The following is a 20,787-nucleotide window of genomic DNA, read 5'->3' on the forward strand; positions in this document are numbered from 1 at the left end:
CAAATGGATGAGAAATATTGAGATAACTTAAGAATGTGTTGGAGAAGGTGAGAGAATGCAGAAAAGAGAGAAATTCTTGATTTTCCACGTAGAAAATGGCTGAAATTGGCTACTGCCTGCTCTGATCAGCTCATATCGCCGCCGCTTGCTAGTAGGGAGTGTCTAGTTGCTGTTTCTTGCATTAAATGGTGTTGATTGCATCTATTGGCATCATAAATGCTATCACATACATCACTAGGGTCTACTGCAGTTGGCAATCTACTAAATGTCTCCACAATAGCAAATTTTGATTAGCAGTCTCTCCTCTCTCTCTCTCTCTCTCACACACACACACACACACACACACACACACACACACACACAAGTTGAATGAATGGAAAGAGCCTCTAACATGCCAAAAAACGTTTTTTCTCAGTTGCATGGGCATTTGTGCCAAGTGGCAGCCTTCTAAACCCATTTTCAACATTATCCAACCATTAAATTAACTTTTATATTTCAAGAATTATTTAATTTTAAAAATTTAGTCCTTTTGACCTTGCCCAAAATTAAATGTGGCCATCTATAGTTCAATTGGCTAGGCCATTTGCAACTTAGCATGGTCCCCAATCTTCGTTGACCCTTATATTGATATTAATTAATTAATTAATTAATGCTAGTCCCTAGTGTCACCATTGACAATTATTGGCCAAATAATTGTCCCAGGGTCAAAATTGGCACAAATCGATCACCAAAGTCTAGTTTGCATAACTTGTCACAACTTTTGCCTTTGACATCCATTTCATCCTCGGGGTCCTTGGCTAGTTACCATGAAATAATTGTTATGTACAATATGTGCTTAACAACCTTGCACATTTTATAAAGCATCTAAAAAATTCACGTCCTTGTGACAGATCTTTTCCTTGAAATCCTAGCAATTATCCTCGATTGCATTGCATTGTACTAAAGCAAGAGCACATCATATTGGAATTTCCATAAAGCATCACAGTCACAACATTGGCCACTGTTGTCTAACCATGCCATATGCCCAAAACTGGCTGAAAATTTCTAGCCAGCATAAGTATGATATAAAATTGAAAAACATTCCACAATTGTTGCTAGAAACCCATCGGATGCATTGATAACTCGTGCTTCTCAACATTTTGACTTCACGACCATAGTAAAACGTAAACTCAGCATAAACCATGGCTAAAATTGTCAATGGTATTCATTAACACTCCGCTGTCCATAGAACCAACTGTAAACCATTGAAAACTGAGCATAAATTGATCTTTTGCTGATTTGAAAACTGGTCGCAAACAGCTGCAAATGTGATCTTAGACTGATCACAAACTAAGTGCAAAATTTGATCAGTAATAACTGATGCAAAAACTGATCCCAAAAGTGACCATAAACTGATCTCAAATTGATCAAGAATTGAGCTGCCAAACTTAATCAAAAACTCATGCCAAATTGATGTAAATGTATAGTTACAGTGTTGGGGTGAAGCCCATACCTATGTGCATACATCTCATAGTGGCTAGCACACCAAATAGTGACCTCATGGCAAACATATTGTCAGCACAGTACCTTGGATGCATGTTGAATACATTTGAGATTCACTACATACAAGAGTTGTTTGTAACTGGAGCAGTGGAAGTGCTACCTTTCCCTTGAATATTAGGCATTGCTTTGGATCTCTACTTTGTTAAACTTGATTGAGCTCGAATTGAAGTTGGCTCTAATTGAAAGACATCTAGGTTAAGCTGCTACAATTGAGGATGATTTGCCAAGTCATTTTATTCTATCCACTTTGCATCCACTAGTGAATAGTTTTGAAACTTCACCAAATAGCTCTTAGAAACTTTACCTTTGACCTTTCTTAACCTCTGATCCTTCTTTCCTTATGTGCCAAAATCTGCTTAAGTACCAAGATCTCATCTAGCTCCTCAATCTCAAGTTGAATTTCAGTTGATATATCCTCTGGCATATCACCACGAAAATGCCTCAACAAATTGATACGAAAGGCATTGTGTATTGGCCAATGCGGAGATAATTTCAACCAATATGCCACATCGCTGATCTTTTTCAACACTTGAAGGGCTTATAGTATCTCATACTTAAGTTCAGATACAATCTCTCTCTTCCTTTCATTTTTTTTAGCCTTGCCTTTTCAAAACAATGCAACACATAATCGTGCATTGCAAACTGCAAAGTAAGTCTATGGCGATCAACTACTTTCATTTGCTTTTTCTATGATCTCTAAAGTGCATATTTTATCTTTGCATAGGTTGTATCCAAGTTTTACTACATAACGATTAGCCTCAAAGATCTTATCCTTAGTATGTAAGATAGGTGGTACCTTCTTGCTACTCTCAATCGCCTCAAATGGAGCTTTGCCAGTGGAACTATGCATCATGTTGTTCTATGCGAATTCAACCAATGGCAAATATTACTCCCATTGTGTCTTATGGTTTGATACATAACACCTCAAAAGATTAAACATTGTGGAATTAGTCTCTTCGGACTGACCATTAGTTTATGGATGGAAGGATGATGAGGATTTCAATGTGGTGTCTGTATTCTTATACAATCCCTTTCAAAATAAATTGGTCATTTGAGGATCTTGATCACTAATGATCGACTTCAGCATACCATGATACTAGATGTGCTACAAAAACAATCGTGCCATATGATCAATCTTTATTTTCTTCCTCATCGGAATGAAGTGGGCCTATTTGCTAAACTTGCAAATCATAGTTTATATTTCATCATTCCATGTAGGTGTCCTAGGTTGCTAAAAAATGAAATACATTCCAATGCTCTACCAAGGTCTTTGTGGAATAGATAAGGGCTACAACAAACCCAACATCTTTTACCTATCATGCTTTACCTTCTGACATATGATGCATGTCCTAATAAATTGCTTTATATCATGTCTCAAAGCTGGCCAATTACTAAATCCGAATCAACAACATACTATTTCTTCATGGCATCCAACTTAGTGTGATAAACCATGTCGACGGTTAAAATTTGTGCCTTACGTGACAATGCATCAGTCACAATATTCTTTTTATCATTAGTATGTACAATTTGAAAATAAAACATAGAGAATAAATTTGCTCATCTCGTATGCTTCTTTGACAACTTTGTCTGTGTCAAAAAGTACCTCAAAGTTTGAAGGTTTGTTTGCATTGTAAAATTAGTCCCTAACAAGTAATGTTTCCACGTAGAAGTGTATGAATTACAACCAAGAGCTCTTTTTCATAGATCTACAAATTTCTCTCTACTACGTGGAGAAGATGGCTCTCATAAGCCACAACTTGGCCATCTTGCATTAAAGTAGTCTCAATGTTGTTTTCACATGCATCACATTGAACCACAAATGACTTTTTTAGATTGGGCAACTCAAGCATAGGATTTGAAGTCATTTTTTCCTTTAACTTCTCAAATGCTGAAATTTGCATTGTTGTCCATCTAAATGGCATACTTTCTATAGTAAGAACATAAACCCAAGAAGCTGCAGATCTCATGTATGTTCTTCAAAGATAGGCCATGAGTGTATTGTCTAAGACCTTTGTAAGGTCCATATGAATATTGTCAATTGATACAATATGCTTCAAAAAGTGGATTTTATGCAAAAAGAATTCACTTTTCTTGTCATTAATGACTAGTCTATGCTAATGTAATTCACTGAACACAATGTCCAAGCGCCTTTTATGCTCTGTGTTATTCTTTGAGTAGACACTCATGTTATCAAAGAAAGTATCCATAAATGCTCTATGTGGCTTGAAGATGTGATCCATCATTCAATGAAAAGTGGTAGGAGCATTTATAAGTCCAAAAGACATGACAAGAAACTCATACAATCCAAAAGATGACTTGAAAGCTATCTTACGCACACCCTTTGGTCTAATGTGTATTTGATGATATCCACTTTTCAAATCTATACGGTTAAAAATGGTTGCTCCCTACAATCTACCCTTAACATAATAAATATGAGGGATCAAAAATCAATTCTTTATTGTGATTTTATTCAAAGCACAATAATCAATGTACATAATACCATGAACCATTTCTTTTTTACAGCAAAAGCAGTGAATAACAAAAAGGAGATGAGGCGGGATGAATCGAATATTTTTCTAATAGCTTATTCACTTTACTGATTATCTCCTCTTGGTGGGTTGCACCAACTCTATAAGGCGGCTTATTAGGTGGGCTATTTCTAGGGATAAGATCTATGCCATGATCTTCAGGCCTTCACGTGATAGATACCTTGGAAGTGATTGAGAAAAGTAATCAACATACATTTCTAGAAATGACATGCTATTCTTCTCCAATCTAGACATATTTTCAATATTCTTACTATCATCCTTATCCTTGGTAAAACCAAGTATGTTGAAAGATGATTTTTCATTAGAAATGGTAGTTGTAGATACAATAGGGATAGATTTTCCTTTTAACCTTACATGATGTGTGAAAGTTTTTCTCTTATGTTGAATAGTGATTTCTTTTGCACGTGGATAAATCATTATAGGCATATGATGATACCATGGCATACCAAGTAGCACATCACAACTCTCAAGTGGAGTAATGAAAAACTCTTCGCTGTCCACATATTCTTGAATTTTCAATGAGTGGTGTAAGAGGCTATGTATGGCCTTTACATGCCATTACAACTTCCCCCATGGGTCCATTTCATCCTTTTTGATGCCTAGACGAGCTACCATGTCTACAAAGATGAAGTTGGCTCTTGCACCATTGTCAAAGAATATCAATGCATGTTGATTCTTGATTTTGTCCCATTCTCTGCACATCTCAGTAGCATCATCATTAGGTTGATCACTAACAACATTGGGTACCAATCTCACTGATGTTTTGGGCTCCTTGATTTTTTGATTTTTCAACTTGCTGCCTATTGGAACAATTCTTTGCAATAATCCTGTTTGTTGTTTTGGCCTCTTTTCAGGCTGAAAATGAGGCTGAATTTTAGAGTTGCTCCTTTTCTCTGTCTTAAATGACTTTTTATTTGGCTTCTCCCCACTCTCTTGGAAGCTTGAATCCATTCCATGCACCAAAGCATCAGCAGTCTCTATGAGTTGAGACATGCTAGATACGGTGGATTTTATGTAGAAATCTCTAATCTCTTTTGGTAGTCCACATACATACTTTTCTACTTGCTCATGAAGGGGTACCGAACGATAAGAATTGACGTGCAGCAATGCATTTCAAAACTTCTTATTATATTGATCGAAATTATTACATTCCTTGGCATCTAGGTTGTTCCAAGTTGTCATGATGTCTACCTCAAAGGTACTTGTCAACCAATTTGATGCAAACATTTGCTTGAATTTTATCCATGTTGACAATGCTCTACCTTGCAGCAAGAGTGTGGACCACCTTTGTAATGCATTTCCCTTTAAGAAAGTGGTTACCTTTCGAATCTTAGAGGATTGGGTGAAGTTTCCCCTTGAATAAGCTGCATCAAACTGCTGAATGAAAGTCAAAGTTTTCAGCTTATTTTATGTACCACTGAAAGAGTTAAACTTCATTGCTTTTCCATCCTTATAATAGTCTTTTGCTTCCCCTTTGGAGTCAAGTTGTCATACATCAGCTGTTGCAAAAGAGTGCATTTGTTGTATTTAGATAATGACAAGCCCAAACAAAGCATTTGCATGACCAACACTCATTCCTTGAACCCCATTAGTATTCCGGTGTAGATGCATTAAAATTGTGCTACCACCAAAGTTTCTTGGCTACCCCATCATTGCATACATGCCTGGCTATCAAATTCCATTGGATTGGCACTTTCATGATGGCCTTGCATTTGCATATCTTGCCTTGTAGGAACCAATTGCTTCATTAGGTTCTTTAGGAGCTTTAAGTGAAGGCTTTGACACTACCTTCAGTGCACCTTTCTATCTTGAAGGTGTAGAAGATGACTTCTTCTTCTTGCCCTTGTTGTCTTTCTTAGGAGCATTTAAACATTGAACAAACTGAGGATCCTTTGCCAATTCCGCAAAGACATTTGTCGCTGTCCTCACCCGATTCTTGAATTGATAATCAAATTCCTCTTCTTGTTGTTGGTTATCAATTTTATTTTACCTTGACAGCCTTGTATCTTGTACAATGGCAAGATCTTCTTGAAACCAATCTTTTTTATTTAAGAGAGCGGTAATTCCTTGATGAAGCACTTAATCATATCAATTAGCAAATAAACATAACTTGAGATGTACAATTTACCTTAATAATCTTGGATATTGGACACCCTGTTCGCCCCAAAACTGACATCCCTTTCAGTATTTCTTTAACTTTGATTGCTAATGGAATGAGTACAAGTTGAGATTCCACAATCTCCTTTGCTGTTCCAAAAGCCCCTTGCTATAATAACAATTAGCAAGCAATTTGAGCCATTTGCCCCTTGACTTTCACCGAAGGCTTGCACAATTGGAATCACAAATTGGTCAAATATTGTCCCAATTTACAATGAATGGGCTGGCACTTGAATTCCATGACAACTACACAAGTTTTAGGTGCTGAATTTAGTATACGATGCCTTCTCTTATTTTTTTGCACAGGTCTCGAGGTGGCTATCAAACGCTTAGCGTTAACAATAGAAATCCTCATGCTATCTACCAAATATGGTTGAGATCTGCATCTACTCTAAGTGCTTGAGATCTCTTGAGAAATTATTGGAGAAGGTGAGAGAAAGCCAAGATGAGAGAGCGTGTGCTAGCTTGCATTTATTGTAGTTGCCTACTACTAGGCATCTCCAAAATGTTATCACTTGATCAACAATGTTGTTGCCAACCCTTGGAAGGTGCCTTTGTGCTGTCCCTTACTTGTTGAGGCCCCTAGATGGCTGTCTTCTGCAGCAAATCGGTGTTCTGTGATTAAAAAATAAACCAGTAGCTCCCCTCTCTCTCTCTCTCTCTCTCTCTCTCTCTCTCTCTCTCCCAGGTTGTAAACTAATTGAATTGTTGAGACCCAGCCTGCAAAAACGTTTTTCCAGTTTGCATGGGCATTTTTGCCAAGTGGCAACCTTCTAAACCCATTTTTCAGCATTATCCATCCATTTAATTAATATTCTGAGTTAACTACTATCATTGTATCCACATGCAACTACAATACATCAGCCATGGACCATGTATGTACTAGACTCTAATTGTATTACATGTTGTACGCAACCCATGCGATTGCAATGACCATCCTCATGTATTCATCTTATTTTGTAATGAAATAACTATTTTCACTATAAACATGTATTTTATCATTTAATGACTTATTTTTTTAAAATCATGTTTTTTTTTTCATATTAATATCATCCAATACCTTATAAATCATAAGGTACCATTTCGTCAGTATATTATCATACCGTACCATATTGTATCTTTCATACCTAACAATTATGGCAGTGGATATCAAAGGCAAAAGTTAGCTATGAATCTATGATAAGGCATCACTATCATCATCATCATCATCAAAACCATCTGAGTGCTCATCAAGAGAGTTTGAAGATGACTCCTTCGCATCGGATGATGAGACACTCTCATACTCATCCTCATTGATGAGATTACCATCATCATCAAATGATGGCTCCCTAGGGAGAGGGTTGGGGTAAAGTTGAAAGAGCAAGAGTGAGAGAGAGGGAATGGGAGAGGCTTGAGCCTTGAGCGGGTGCGGGAAAGGGGAGAGAGTGAGAGGCTAGAGCTTCACAAATCTCAAATCAATTCAAGATCCAAGAGAGGGAGATGAGAATGGCAAATGCTTGTTGAGTTGGTGTGGAAGCATGGAGAAGAGGAGCACCTTTTGTAGATGAGAGAAGGGTTAAACAGTCAAAGAGGGGTCAACAATCAAACAAGGTTGCCAGCTGGATGGAATCCAAGGGGGGGTTGGGGGAGGAGTGCATAGTTGGAAAAGGGGATGGGCTGAAGTATCCAAGGCTTCCCACCCCCCTAAAGTGCCATGTAGGCTGACATGTGTTGGAAGAACATGAGGAGACACACTAGACACAATGTCTAGGAAGGGCTTGTTTTTTCGTACGAGTGCAATTATGCCGATTGCATTCTTGAGATCCTTAGCTTGTTACCGTGAAGTAATTGCCATGTGCAACACGTGTGCTTAACAACCTTGCACATTTGATTATTAACTTAATCAAATGTTACTAGCAAGATTAAAGCATCTCAAAAATTTAATGTCCTTGTGACAACTTGCAAAGGTGGTGGAACTACTTTGAACCTTTTTTTCCTTTCTGAGTAATTGTGCCCATGGGATGGGGAGAAATGAAAGGATGATTTGATTCAACATCACAAAAGTAAAGGGGTGAAGAAGTATGAAAGTGTGGAGGTAATAGAACCGCTGATGGATATAGTTCAAGATCTGCTTAGCAGTGCCCTACATAATGGGATGCGTAGATAAATGCCACATGATGAGTATGTGCATGCAACAATGTGTTGCTTGGACAATGTCCTTTGTGGGGATTGCCCAAGTGCCCTTTTACAAAGATGATGATGATGATCATGGAGTGCAAAGGGTAGGTATAATAGGGAAGGGAGGCCCATGTTGAAGATAAATGCTGAAGCGTGTAGATACCAAGTGAAGGGTAGGAACACTCTCAACCATGGATATTGATGGTGGAGGAGGAAGACGAACTTGATGTTGGTCTTTCTATGGTGCTGAGAACGAAAATGTAATTTGATGATAAAGGTAGACTTGACACTTAGTTGGAATAGCCAAAAGGAGAATCAACCATTTGGTTACATGGAACATGCCCATACTAGATCTTGGGAGAGGGCTGCTGCGCTGACCAAGTGGTGTAGGCAAGCCCGAATCTCAACCTTGGGAGATGGCTCTAATGCTAGTCGAGACTTACTAAAATAGCAGTCCGCCATGAAAATGGATCTTTAGGATAGAAGAGAGAGATTTGATACTCTCCAATTGGAAGAGTTGGGAAAGGGTTAGCCACCAAGGTATGGATGCACTTGATCTTGGGAGATGACTCTAGTGCTGACGTCGGTATACTTGAAACTTGACCTTGGAAGATGGTTCCTATGCTAGTCAAAAATGCAAAGGCACAACCACCAAGGTAGCAGTCCACCTGACATGAAAAATAAACAAACTACTAGTGTAGGAAACAACATTAAGGGATAAAAATACCTTAGTTGAAAGGAAAGAAATATGAATGCCTAGATAAGGGAAAAGATGCAGAAGACCCGATCTCCAAAAAGAAGGTACTATCTCCAATTCCATGTGATGAAGGCAGTACTCACCCAAGTAAGATCTGGAAAACAAACCTTCAGCCTAGTTAGGATTAGTAAAATACCTGCGATGTTAATCATGAACTGAAATACAAAACCCACCGTAGAAGAATCAGAAATGAAACATATATACCAGGTGTTTGATATTGAGATGCTCCCTTATCCACAACTACTTTTTACCTTCTAGTTGGAGAAGGTTTTTTTCCCCATGTAAACACCAACTTTGGGTGTGGTAACAATCTCCACTTGTTGTTGTTTGCTGTTTGCTGTTCACTGTGAGAGTGTGTGTCTGTGTGCAGCTGAACATTTTGACCCAATAGAACATTGATTGTAGAATGCATGTAATGAATCTGGCAACTTTTGCATAATTTGTATAAGATAGGGATCATTTTGGAAGGCCTTACCGGCCTTCTCTAGCTGACCCATAGAATCAATAGGTCGTATGTGCTCTGTGAGATTAGGACCTTCTAACTTCAAGTTGACAAGTTGCTCCTCCAGCTGGTAATGTTGAAGGTTGTCCAATCTAGCATACATATCCTTCAAATGGATTAAAGCTTCCATGGATTAGACTTGATTATACAATTTGCAAAGGTTTTTATACCATTCTTTGTACTTATCCAAAGAGATTGAGCAGTCTCTTATTTACCTAGCCAAGGCAGCCTCCTCAGCGACAATGATTTTACAGTCTCCTCATCATGGGTGTCATATGGAAGGATTTTAAAGTACAACCTTGAAACAATATTAAAAACTCATTTTGGCACTGATGACAAGATTAACACATTTTAAACTTTCAGCCTTTTCATCATTTCAAAGCATCAACAGCAGTCAAAGACTCAAAAACTGTTGACGGTATAATTTAAAGTTATAATTTGTACATGTAGTGTCTTCTTAATACAAGTTATGGGAATGGCATTCCCCATTCTGAGGGACCTGGATGGGTGTTCCTCATGTTGTACATTTGAGATACCATGGTCACTATAGTCAGGGCTCAGAACCTGAGGGCTCTTATGGACAATCTCACTGGATGTCATGGATGATGATGTGTGGTCACTGGTTCATTATCCGAGAGGAAGGAAACTCCACTGTCTTTTCCTAATGTTATCTAAAAGTATCACTCAGCCTACATTTTATGAACAAGTTTTCGCTTGTGTAGCTCACACTTTAGGGTGGCTGTTAATGTAGCTGCCACTCTGAGGCTTGCGAATCTGTTTGTATTATAACATGTTTGCACCAGATGCAAGTGTTCTCAAGTCTTGGGTTAAGTGTAATGTTGCATATTAAGGATTGTTGGCTTTGGTATGTTTTCATTACCAGAGCTTCAAGGCCATGTACAAATATTTATCATGTCCTCGCCATCTTGCTTTCATGTCTGTGTGTGGTTAAGGGTATTGATAGTGGGATTCTAGGAGTGTTTCAGTTGTCATTGTATGTATCACTTTCATTTAAAAGCCTTGGTTTGCCTTCTCAACATGTAGTAGCATTCTCAAAACTTGAAAAATTGTCTGTATTCTAGCAGTTCATTTTCCTTTTCTTAACCGTCATTAGTTTTTGTGCTCCTCCAGGATCTACAGAAACGACAGAAAGATGAGAGGGATGAACTTCTTATAGAGCTTGAAGAATGCCGCAAAACACTTATCAGGAAGTTGAGAGAGTATAATGGTTCAGAATGGGACATTATACAAGAGGCTTATGCTTTTGTCAGGGAACCTGTGCAGAGGAAAGATGACCTCATGCTTCCTCCATATCAGTCCCCAGTACCTGAAATGTCTTCTCTTAGGGAGAGAGAGAACCAAGCCAGCTTTCGAAACCGATTTTTGTCTGCATTTGATGACAGCCCTCCACTAACACAAAGGGAGGAAGAAGATAGTGATAAACAGAAGCAGCTGGAGGCAGTCTCGGAATTGGACAGTGAAAATGTTGGAGGACCAGCTTCAGGGATTGGTGGTATGGTATCTAGTATTATAGCTCGAGCGGGCCAAGCTGTTGGTTTCACAGCCAAAACTGCTGTGCTGGTTGTGAGTGTTATTGCCATCCTCACATCATTTTCTCAACTACAACCACATCTGAGGAAGAAGTTAACTGTTAAGCTTCAGTCAACTGAAGATGGCCCAAAAACTGGAGGAGAGTGGTCTTCTTCCTCAAGTTCAAACCACCATATCGTACAGGATGAAGTTTGTCCTCCTGGTAAAGTCCTACTTGTACATGATGGTGTACAGAAATGTTTTGTGAAGGAGCGCATTGAGGCTCCCTTCAAAGAGGTCATCCGACAACCAGATGCATCCTATGGGTATGGCTGATGCATGAGAAAAACATGTTGGGATTCTTTTGCAGTTCAGGAAGTGCAGGCTTGAGGTGTAAAATAGAAAGTTCGACTACGTTCCCTAAAAGCTCTTGTGGATTTTGCAATTTCTCCAAGGTCTGTGAAGCATCAAATGTGCTATTTCAAGCTGCATGATCAAGTACATGGATGACATAGGTTGCGTTTTGATTGATTGTGAGTTCTGGTCATCTTTTTGCATGGATCTTGAGCCATTGCTGTAAATTTGGAACTTGGAAGAATTAATTAGGTACTAACTCAGAATTTTTCCTCGCTCTTTTGGAGCCTAGTCATGCAATTGAACTACAAACCTGTAGTACTATTGCTCCTTTGTCTCTGCATAGCAGAGTTGTTCTACACTTTCAGATCTGTGTAGAATGCATCTGCTGGTACAAGTCTAATGCCTCAGCAAATTTCACAGGAATGAGATTGAGCCTAGGTGAGTGATTGTAAGCATCAACCTGCAACTAATGCTAGCTGTGCTGTGCTCAAGCCATACAGAGGGATGCTGCTTTCAGTGAGTGGTCTTCCTGTGTCTCTGATGTTTTCCTTATTTCTTGCATTCTTCGGAGCGTAGGAACCTTAATTTCACCTCAACTACATGCAGTTCTGTGTACATCAAAGATTTGTTCTTTATTCTTATGCGAGCTAGTGGATAAATGCTGAAGAAATAAAATTGCTTGGAGACCTAGCAGCATTGCCCAAGGCTTTCAAGATCACGTATACCAAACTATTGTCAAATAGTATCTAACAGCAAGGGTCTGGGGAACACATTACTAGGTCCAACAGATAGAAAATGATTTTAGTGGATCTCATTGCTGCAATTTGTTTGAAAGACTTTTGTTAGCATTGCCATGGCAATAATTAGAAGATGCCCCTGCAATGTTTTGAAATTACTTTCTGTCTCTCTGTCTCTCTCTCTCTCTGTGTCTCTCCTGTTAACATCAATCAAGCAATCTTGTGAAACTGTGCAACAGCGAAGAGATGACAGCATGTGATCTTGGAAGGAAAAATTCATGTGTATTATCAATTCAGGTGAGTCTCAGGATGTTCTAACTCTCTCTCTCTCCGTGCCTACAATTTTCTATGTTTTTGTATGCTTTAAAATTTGTTTGCGGCAACCTTGGACACAAGCTGAGACACCAGGCCCTCCACAGAAAGCTTTGGACACAAGTTGGGATCTGTACTTGGCTGTGCAGATGTTGCTGCACACATCAGAATCTAGAGCAAGCCCTTTCTCCTTTGCCCAAACCTTCTCCTAACTAAAATATTAAGATGCTCAGGCAGAGTTGAGAGACTATACTTGTGCTATTAAGATATTCCCAAGAGTGTGCATTTGCTTTTGAAACGTAAGCGAAGAGTTGTCTAAAATTCAGTTTGCGATCTAATGCTAGCATGGATGTGACTCGAGATTCATGCACGAATGGAGTTTTGGTTTTGGTACACGATCATGTGCGATGATGCCTTGCTAGGCGCTACATGAAGGATCCACCTGAATTATAAAAATGCTATTCACAGGAAAGATCGAGTAACAGTCACGGTATTGAATGAGGAGTAATGCTATAGAAAATCCTATTTATAAAGTTAAAATGGAATCCTACACAATATGCATTAATTAATTTGTTGGATTGTGTGAATGTTTAGAAGCTTTCATCTTAGCTTAATCAAAGCATAAATGAAGGGAAGATTTGACTTTTCCTCGCTTTTTGGGAGGAAAAAGCACCTTGAAACATGCACTTGTGCATTGCTTTTCTAGACTAAGCTTGTGTATTAGAACTTTGTTTTCTACAATCGGTCTATGACTCATATAAAGTGGTAGTTGCTTCAATTAACTCTTGGACTTTACATACACACACACAAACAGAGACCTCTCTTCCTTGCTCAACACCAGATTGGCCTCGAAGATCAGTGCTCCTCTCGGTATTTTTTAATCAATTAAAAGATATAAAATTACAAAAATAGTAATGTTTTAAAATACATAACTTGTGAACAAATGGTTTTCATCTCTTCTAAGTAAATCCCAGCTCCATAGGGACAGTACAACATGTTCAGAGCTGTTCAGTATACGTAGAGTTCACAGTTCTTACTCGGCATGAGCAGAGTTGATTGTTCTTACGATTCAGCATTTGCAGAGTTCACAGTTCTTATTCAGTATGAGCAGAGTTCATTGTTTTTGTGATTCAGCTTGTGCAGAGTTCATTGTTCTTATTCAGCATGAGCAGAGTTTATTGTTTTTGCGATTCAACGTGTGTAGAGTTCACTGTTCTTACGATTCAGCGTATGCAGAGATCACTGTTCTTATTCAACATGAGCAAAGTTCTCTATTCTTATAATTCAGCATGTGCAGAGTTCATTGTTTTTACAAGCATGAACAGAGTTCAATATTCTTACGATTCAACATGTGCAAAGAAAAAAAACATAGAATTGTACCTTCAATGGAATCAATTCATTATGCAGAGCATTTCTTTTGAGAATAGAGAGAGGTGATCAGAGGAAGCAAGCTCTATCTCCGTGCTTGAGTTAGAGATGTAAAAGTACTCTTCATGATTGGTTTTCTTGCAGCAATCTGTCCTCAGCTCCTCTAAACTTCATTCTCCTATATGTCCCTTATGCTTATTAGGTTTTTTAAAAAATGCTATATATATATATATATATATATATATATATATATATATATATATATATATATATATATATATATATATATATATATATAGGGAATTTGTGTCACATGGCATACATGTAACAATTTTCTCGTTTAAACCTTCCGGTCTAAAATTCTCCATGATTGGTGTAAAATTTGACCTTGGCACAGACCAAAGAATTAATCATGGTGTAAAAACGAAGACTATGACGTGAACAGATTCTGGGGTCCAAAAATAGTAACTCCCTAAATTTTAGGGATGGTGATCCATGTATTCGTCAAGTTGTTCTGTGCAACTTTTATCATTGCGACCAGATCAAAAGTGTAATGTGGCTCAGTTATAGTGACTTTTATTCCGTGAGAATTCTTACATGTGCATCTTCTGTCTTGGCCAGGCTCATTGTCCTGCACCATCTCCAGTGGCTAAGCACACAGTCCCAAACCACCGGCATTTTATTCTTCAGTGCCCATTCAATATGGAACTGGTCCTAAGGCTCAGACAAACCATTAGTACAATTTGTCCCAATGACTGCCTCTTCTGGCCATGCAAAGATCTCGCTTATTCCAAGAGAACTCTGGGGGTAAAAAGTAGCAATAATAAAAGAAAATAAAAATAAAATATTTATATAAGTAAATAACAAAAGCAACTATAAAAAGTATCACCATTTGGTGACATACTTCCCCTCTTGAAAGAAGCAAGCAATCTCAATTGCATGTCACACATGCTAACAAATGGCACAGGGCGATAATAAGATTCTCCATGTTATTAGTGCCATCGCATATATCACTTGCTAATAGATGAGAGGGGGCAATGGTAGGAGTTTCTCCACTACCATTTGTGTCATCGCAAGTTCAAGTCTCTCACATGGATGGAGAAGTACATCTTGTATCAAACTATGATTATTAGGAGCCTTTCTAATATACATGTTTCTGGATGCAACACAAGGCGATAACACGTATGCGCGAACTATTAGTGTTACAACATGCATATTTATTCAACTGATGTGAAACAAATACAACTTCAAAGTAGTGAGATTTCATTCAATGATACACATATTAATGCTAAATGTAAGCCATACATTATGCATTATTCAATGAGATACAATGTTTAAATGTACAATAGAGAATGTATATTGCTTCAAAAAGCATTCTAAGTCAATGTAGATTCCAATAAGAAAGCTTCTCGGTAAAGTTGCAATAACTGAGGCGAATCTGCCAATGTAGCCTCTTTCATCCATTTGGCATCCATTGATGAATAGTTCTTGAACTTCACCAAAAATCTTCTTATAACTCTACCTTTCACTTTCCTATCCTTATGTGCCAGGATCTGCTTAGGAATTAGAATCTCATTTAATTCCTCTACTTCAGGCTGTTTCTCTTGAACCAAATCTTCTGGCAGTTCACCAATAAAAGGCCTCAATAGGCTCACATGGAATGCATTATAAATTTTCCAATTCTTTGGCAATTTTAGCCTATATGCTACGTCATTGATGTTCTCTGAGACTTGAAAAAGGGCCATAATAACGTATACTTAACTTTGGAAATAAACGTTCCTTGCCCTTCTGTTTTCTCAAACGTGCCTTTTCAAAACGCAATAAGACCCAATCATCCTTTTTGAACAAGAGCTCCTGACGATGACTATTATCAGCTCTTTTCTGTTTAGCTTGTGACTTTTCTAGGGCATACTTGACCTTTTTATATGATTCTTCCCAATCTTTTACATAACGATTTGCTTCAAAGATGTTATCTTTTGTCTGCAAAATGGGAGGCAATTTCTTTCCACCTTCCACAATCTCAAAAGGCGCTTTGCCAGTAGATGAATGCACTGTATTATTGTATGCATACTCAACCAATAGCAAGTAGTGTTTCTAAGAAGTCTTATGATTTGAAACATAACACTTCAGTGAATCTAAAATAGTCGAATTTGCTTCTTCAAACTGTCCATCAGTTTGTGGATGGAAAGAAGATGAAAATTTCAGCATAGTGCCCATGTTTCCAAACAATGCTTTCCAAAACAAGCTAGTCATTCTTGGGTCTCTATCACTGACAATTGACCATGGCATTCCATGGTACTTGAAGATATTTTGCATAAATATCTTTACCGTGTGTTTAGACTTAATCTTTTTCCTTATAGGAATGATATGTGCCTGTTTGTTGAATCTGCAAATGATAGTCCAGATTCCATCATTCCTTGAAGAAGTTCTTGGAAGATCAAAAGTGAAATCCATGGCAATACTTTCCCATGGCCTTTTTGGAATAGGCAATGGTTGCAATAACCCTGGTGCCTTTTGTCTATCAAATTTGACATTTTGATATACAAGGCAAGATCTGACATATGCATCAATATTAGATCTCAAGGCTGGTCAATAGAAGAAAGTCTCTACCGCTTTGACTGTAGCATTAATACCACGATGTCTTGCATACGGTGGAGCATGACTTTCTAATAAAACTTTTGGCCTTAGTTGTTTTGTAACGCATAGTCTTCCATGCATCATGATAAAGCCTTCTTTGAACACATAATGATCATGATGTAGGCCATTGATCAGCTGTTCATAGATTTTAGAGAAATCTTCGTCATCAACATACTGCTCTTTCATATCATCCAATTCATGGTGATAAGGAATTGAAACAACTGACACCTGTGGTTTGTGAGATAAAGCATCTGCAACTACATTCTTCTTGCCTTCCACATGCACTATTTGAAAATGAAACATAGATAGGAAATTTGCCCAGTGCATGTGTTTCTTTGATAATTTAGCCTGTGTGAGAAAGTATCTAAGTGTTTGATGATCCGTTTGCACTACAAAATCAACACCAAGCAAATAGTGCTTCCAACTAGAGAGTGCATGGATCACAGCCAATAATTCTTTCTCATAAATTTGGTAAGTCCTTTCAACGACAGAAAGTACTCTACTCTCGTATGCCACAACTCGGCCATTCTGCATTAATACAGTACCAATGCTGTTTCCACATGCATCACACTGTACTACAAATGGCTTAGACAGATCTGGCAAAATAAGTACTGGATCTATAGTCATTTTTCCCTTCAAACATCTAAATATTGATTTCTCTTTGTCAGTCCATTGCCACTTGACATCCTTCTTTTCAAGCGTGTGTAAAGGAGAAGCAATCTCTGCAAAGTGTCTTACAAATCTTTTGTAGTAAGAGCATAGGCCAAGAAAACTATGGGCATCATGAACAGTTTTCAAGTCTGGCCAAGAGACAATTGCTTCTATCTTTGCAAGATCCATCTTCACACCATCTTTAGAAACTATGTGCCCAAGGAAGTGAATCTCTTTCAAAAAGAATTCACTCTTCTTACCATTAATGAGCAATTTGTTATGCTTAAGCTCATTAAAGATTGCAACTAGGTGTTTTCTATGCTCCTCTTCATTCTTTGAAAAGATAATCATATCATCAAAGAATGTGCCAAAGAAACTTCGATAAGGGCGGAAAATTCTATACATCATCCTGTTAAACGTAGCAGGAGCATTGGTCAATCCAAATGGCATGACTAAAAATTCATAGAGACCAAATGTCGTTCTAAAAGCAGTCTTATGGATATCCTCTGGCCTGATTCTAAACTGATGGTATCCACTTTTTAAATCTATCCTGCTAAACATTCCTGCTCCCTGTAATCGATCAAGAATGTCATATATTCTTGGAATCGGAAACCTATTCTTGATCGTGTTCTTATTCAAGGCTCTGTAGTCAATACACATTCGCCAAGAGCCGTCCTTTTTCTGAACTAGCAACACAAGTGAACAAAACGGAGAACTACTAGGCTGAATTAGTCCCTTCTCTAAAAGCTCATTAACCTGTGTCATAATCTCTTTCTACTGCGCTGCATTGACCCTGTACAGTGGCCAATATGGGTGGACTAGTCCCTGGAATAAGATCTATGGTATGATCTTTAGGCCTCTCAGAGGGTAACTCTCTTGGTAACGAATCTGAGAAACAGTCACTGAATTTATCCAAGAAAGCCCTTCTACTTTCATCTAGTACAGACACATTACTGTCAACTTCATTAACTTGCTTTGCAAAAACCAAGTATGCAGAAATATAATTTTTCATTACAGAAGTAATTGCAGAAGCAGAAATAACTGGGATAGACTCTCCTTTAAGCTTCACATCTAACACATGAGTCTTGCTCTTATGTACAAGAGTAATCGTTCTATTGTAAGTATCCAAGATAGCATGCTTCCTGTGGCACCATGGGATACCCAACAGAACATCACAGCCCTCTAGAGGCATAATATGGAACTCCTCTGTGTCCACGTAGCTCTGAATATGCATACGAATTTTTCCAAGAATGTGGGTGACAGGTTCAGTATGTCATGGGCATGCCAAATCAGCCTGTCCAACTGGTCCCATTTTCTCAGGACGTATACCCAATTTAGTTGCCAATGCTGGTGAGATAAAGTTTGCTCGAGCTCCAAGATCAAAGAAAATAAGCACTGTGGAATCTCTGATCTTTCCCCAAGCTCTGCACGGTTCTGTGCATTATCAACTGATTGATCTCCCACCATATCAGGCACTAAGCCAATGTTGGGCTTCTTTTTACTTGGTGTAGCTTCTTCAAATGATTTGCCAAAAAGTGGCCTCTTTTGTCCTTTACCCTGTTTAAAAGAAGTCTGAGGTTGCTGCTGAAATATTTTCTTCTAAAAAGTCTTCTTTGTAAAACTGGTCCTTTCTGGAAATTGCTTCTTCTTCTTGCCAGGATCTTGCTTAAATTGAGAATCCTTCTTTTCAGTGCCTTTAAAGCTGTCAGCTTTTCCTTTCAACAATGCATTTTCCACACTAACATTTTCAATTAACTGTACCATATTTGTAACCCTAGTCTTGGTATAATAATCCCTGATGGCTTTGGGCAAACCACAACAGTACTTTTCAATTTGTTTTGACAGGGGCACTGTCTTGTAAGAACTCACAGGAAAAAGTGCTTCCCAAAATTTCTTATTGTACTCTTCTAAATCCGTACAATTTTTTGCGTTTTATGCCATGCAATCATGACATCTACTTCAAACGTGTTAGTTAACCATGAGGCTGCAAACAACTGTTTGAAATGAACCCAAGTGGCAGGTGCATATCCTTGCATCAACAATATGTTCCACCACTGCAAAGCATTACCTTTCAAAAAATTTGTAGCCTTTTGCACCTTAGAAGTCTAAGTAAAATTCTCTCTTGTGTAAGTTGCATCAAATTGCTACATAAATGTCAAAGCTTTTAGCTTATCTTGCATACCACTGAAGGTTTCAAACTTTATTGCCTAACCACCCTCTTTATAGTCTTTAGGCCTTGCACTTTTTGGTGTCAGGTTGTCATAGACAGGTGGCTGTAAAAAGGGGAGTCCCTTAGGTGCATTATCAGCATTCATTTCACCTGTCTTAGCTGCCATATGCCCACTAGGCAGAGAAAAACCAGTGGCTGCATTTTGTACTCCAAGCATAAAATAAGGACTCTGCAGAGTCTGATAACCGGGCTGTAGACCAATATTAGCATAAAGTGGGTTCACTGCCTCAATAGGCATTATTCTTGGTGGCCCTCTAGGCAAGTATCCCTGATAACCCGTGGGTAATCCAGCCATTGCTTGAAAAACTGGCCCACCACCAAAGTAACCAGGATAAATAGCAAATTGAGGAGGAATAGTGTGATATGCTACTTGTGCATAACTGCCTTGACCATTCACTCCCTGATCCTGTGCTTGTGCTTCTTGTTGCACTGGACCTGTCTCCATGTTTGGTGTCTTTTCCACATGCTCACGCACATTAGAGGTTTGCCTTTTTGAGTGCTCCATGGTATGATGCGATGACTCAGCCTGAGAATCCTCATTATGTGACTTCAAAATTTTTTGCATCCGAGGATTCTTTACCAGCTGTTGGAAAGAGCCAACCATACTGAGGAGTTGTGCCATAAACAAGTCCTGTTCTTGCTCCTCATCATGTGGTTCAATCTCGGTTCTAGAAGGTGCTGACACCTGTGCACCAATACTCTCTCTTTGGTGTCTATGAGTAGAAGAAGAACTCTCTTCTTCATGGGGGAGTTTTCCTTTGCCTTTATCCATGTTTGCAATCTCTCTAGTCCTGTAATCTCTGTAAAAACTGTGTATGGCCTTTTCACCCAAAACTATCCGAGCTTAAATTCTTACAGAAAAGAATTCAAATCTCGGGGATGGAACCATGCAATCGGTCTATGACTCACATAAAGCGGCAGTTCCTTCAATTAACTCCTGGACTTTACATACACACACATAAACAAAGACCTGATCCCTTACTGTCCAACATGTGCAGAATTCACTGTTCTTACTGTCCAGCACACTGTTCTTACTGTTCAGCATGTGCAGAGTTCACTGTTCTTATTCATCATGAGCAGAGTTCACTGTTCTTACGATTCATCATGTGCAGAGTTCACTGTTCTTATTTAGCATGAGCAAAGTTCATTGTTCTTATGATTCAACATGTGCAGAGTTCATTGTTCTTGCAATTCAGCGTGTGCAGAGTTCACTGTTCTTATTCAGCATGAGCAGAGTTCACTGTTCTTGCGATTTAGCGTGTATAGAGTTCACTGTTCTTATTCAGCACGAACAGAGTTCA

The 20,787-nt window shown here is 38.5% G+C and overlaps 2 protein-coding genes across 2 annotated transcripts in view; one reads left to right on the forward strand and one right to left on the reverse strand.

The window, feature by feature from the left end:
* The window catches only part of LOC148037395 (plastid division protein PDV2-like), a 30,762-nt gene extending 18,376 nt beyond the window's left edge, over positions 1 to 12,386 (forward strand). The window contains exon 2 of the mRNA XM_087676304.1: positions 10,796 to 12,386. Within this exon, the coding sequence (XP_087532430.1) occupies positions 10,796 to 11,530 (735 nt within the window). The 3' untranslated portion in view covers positions 11,531 to 12,386. The remainder of the gene's footprint in view (positions 1 to 10,795) is intronic.
* Positions 12,387 to 19,463: 7,077 nt separating this feature from the next.
* On the reverse strand, positions 19,464 to 20,258 carry LOC148037396 (uncharacterized). The gene has a single exon (XM_087677102.1). The coding sequence runs from the start codon at positions 20,256 to 20,258 to the stop codon at positions 19,464 to 19,466; it is 795 nt and encodes a 264-aa protein (XP_087533228.1).
* Positions 20,259 to 20,787: the final 529 nt, after the last annotated feature.

Source organism: Lygodium microphyllum, chromosome 4, assembly GCF_053477565.2.
Source record: "Lygodium microphyllum isolate KBCC chromosome 4, Lygodium_microphyllum_v1.1.10, whole genome shotgun sequence".
NCBI lineage: Eukaryota > Viridiplantae > Streptophyta > Polypodiopsida > Schizaeales > Lygodiaceae > Lygodium > Lygodium microphyllum.

Bases quoted from the DNA above. Each gene is read 5' to 3' on its own strand.
- LOC148037396 (XM_087677102.1), bottom strand. From the start codon at position 20,258: ATGGATAAAGGCAAAGGAAAACTCCCCCATGAAGAAGAGAGTTCTTCT.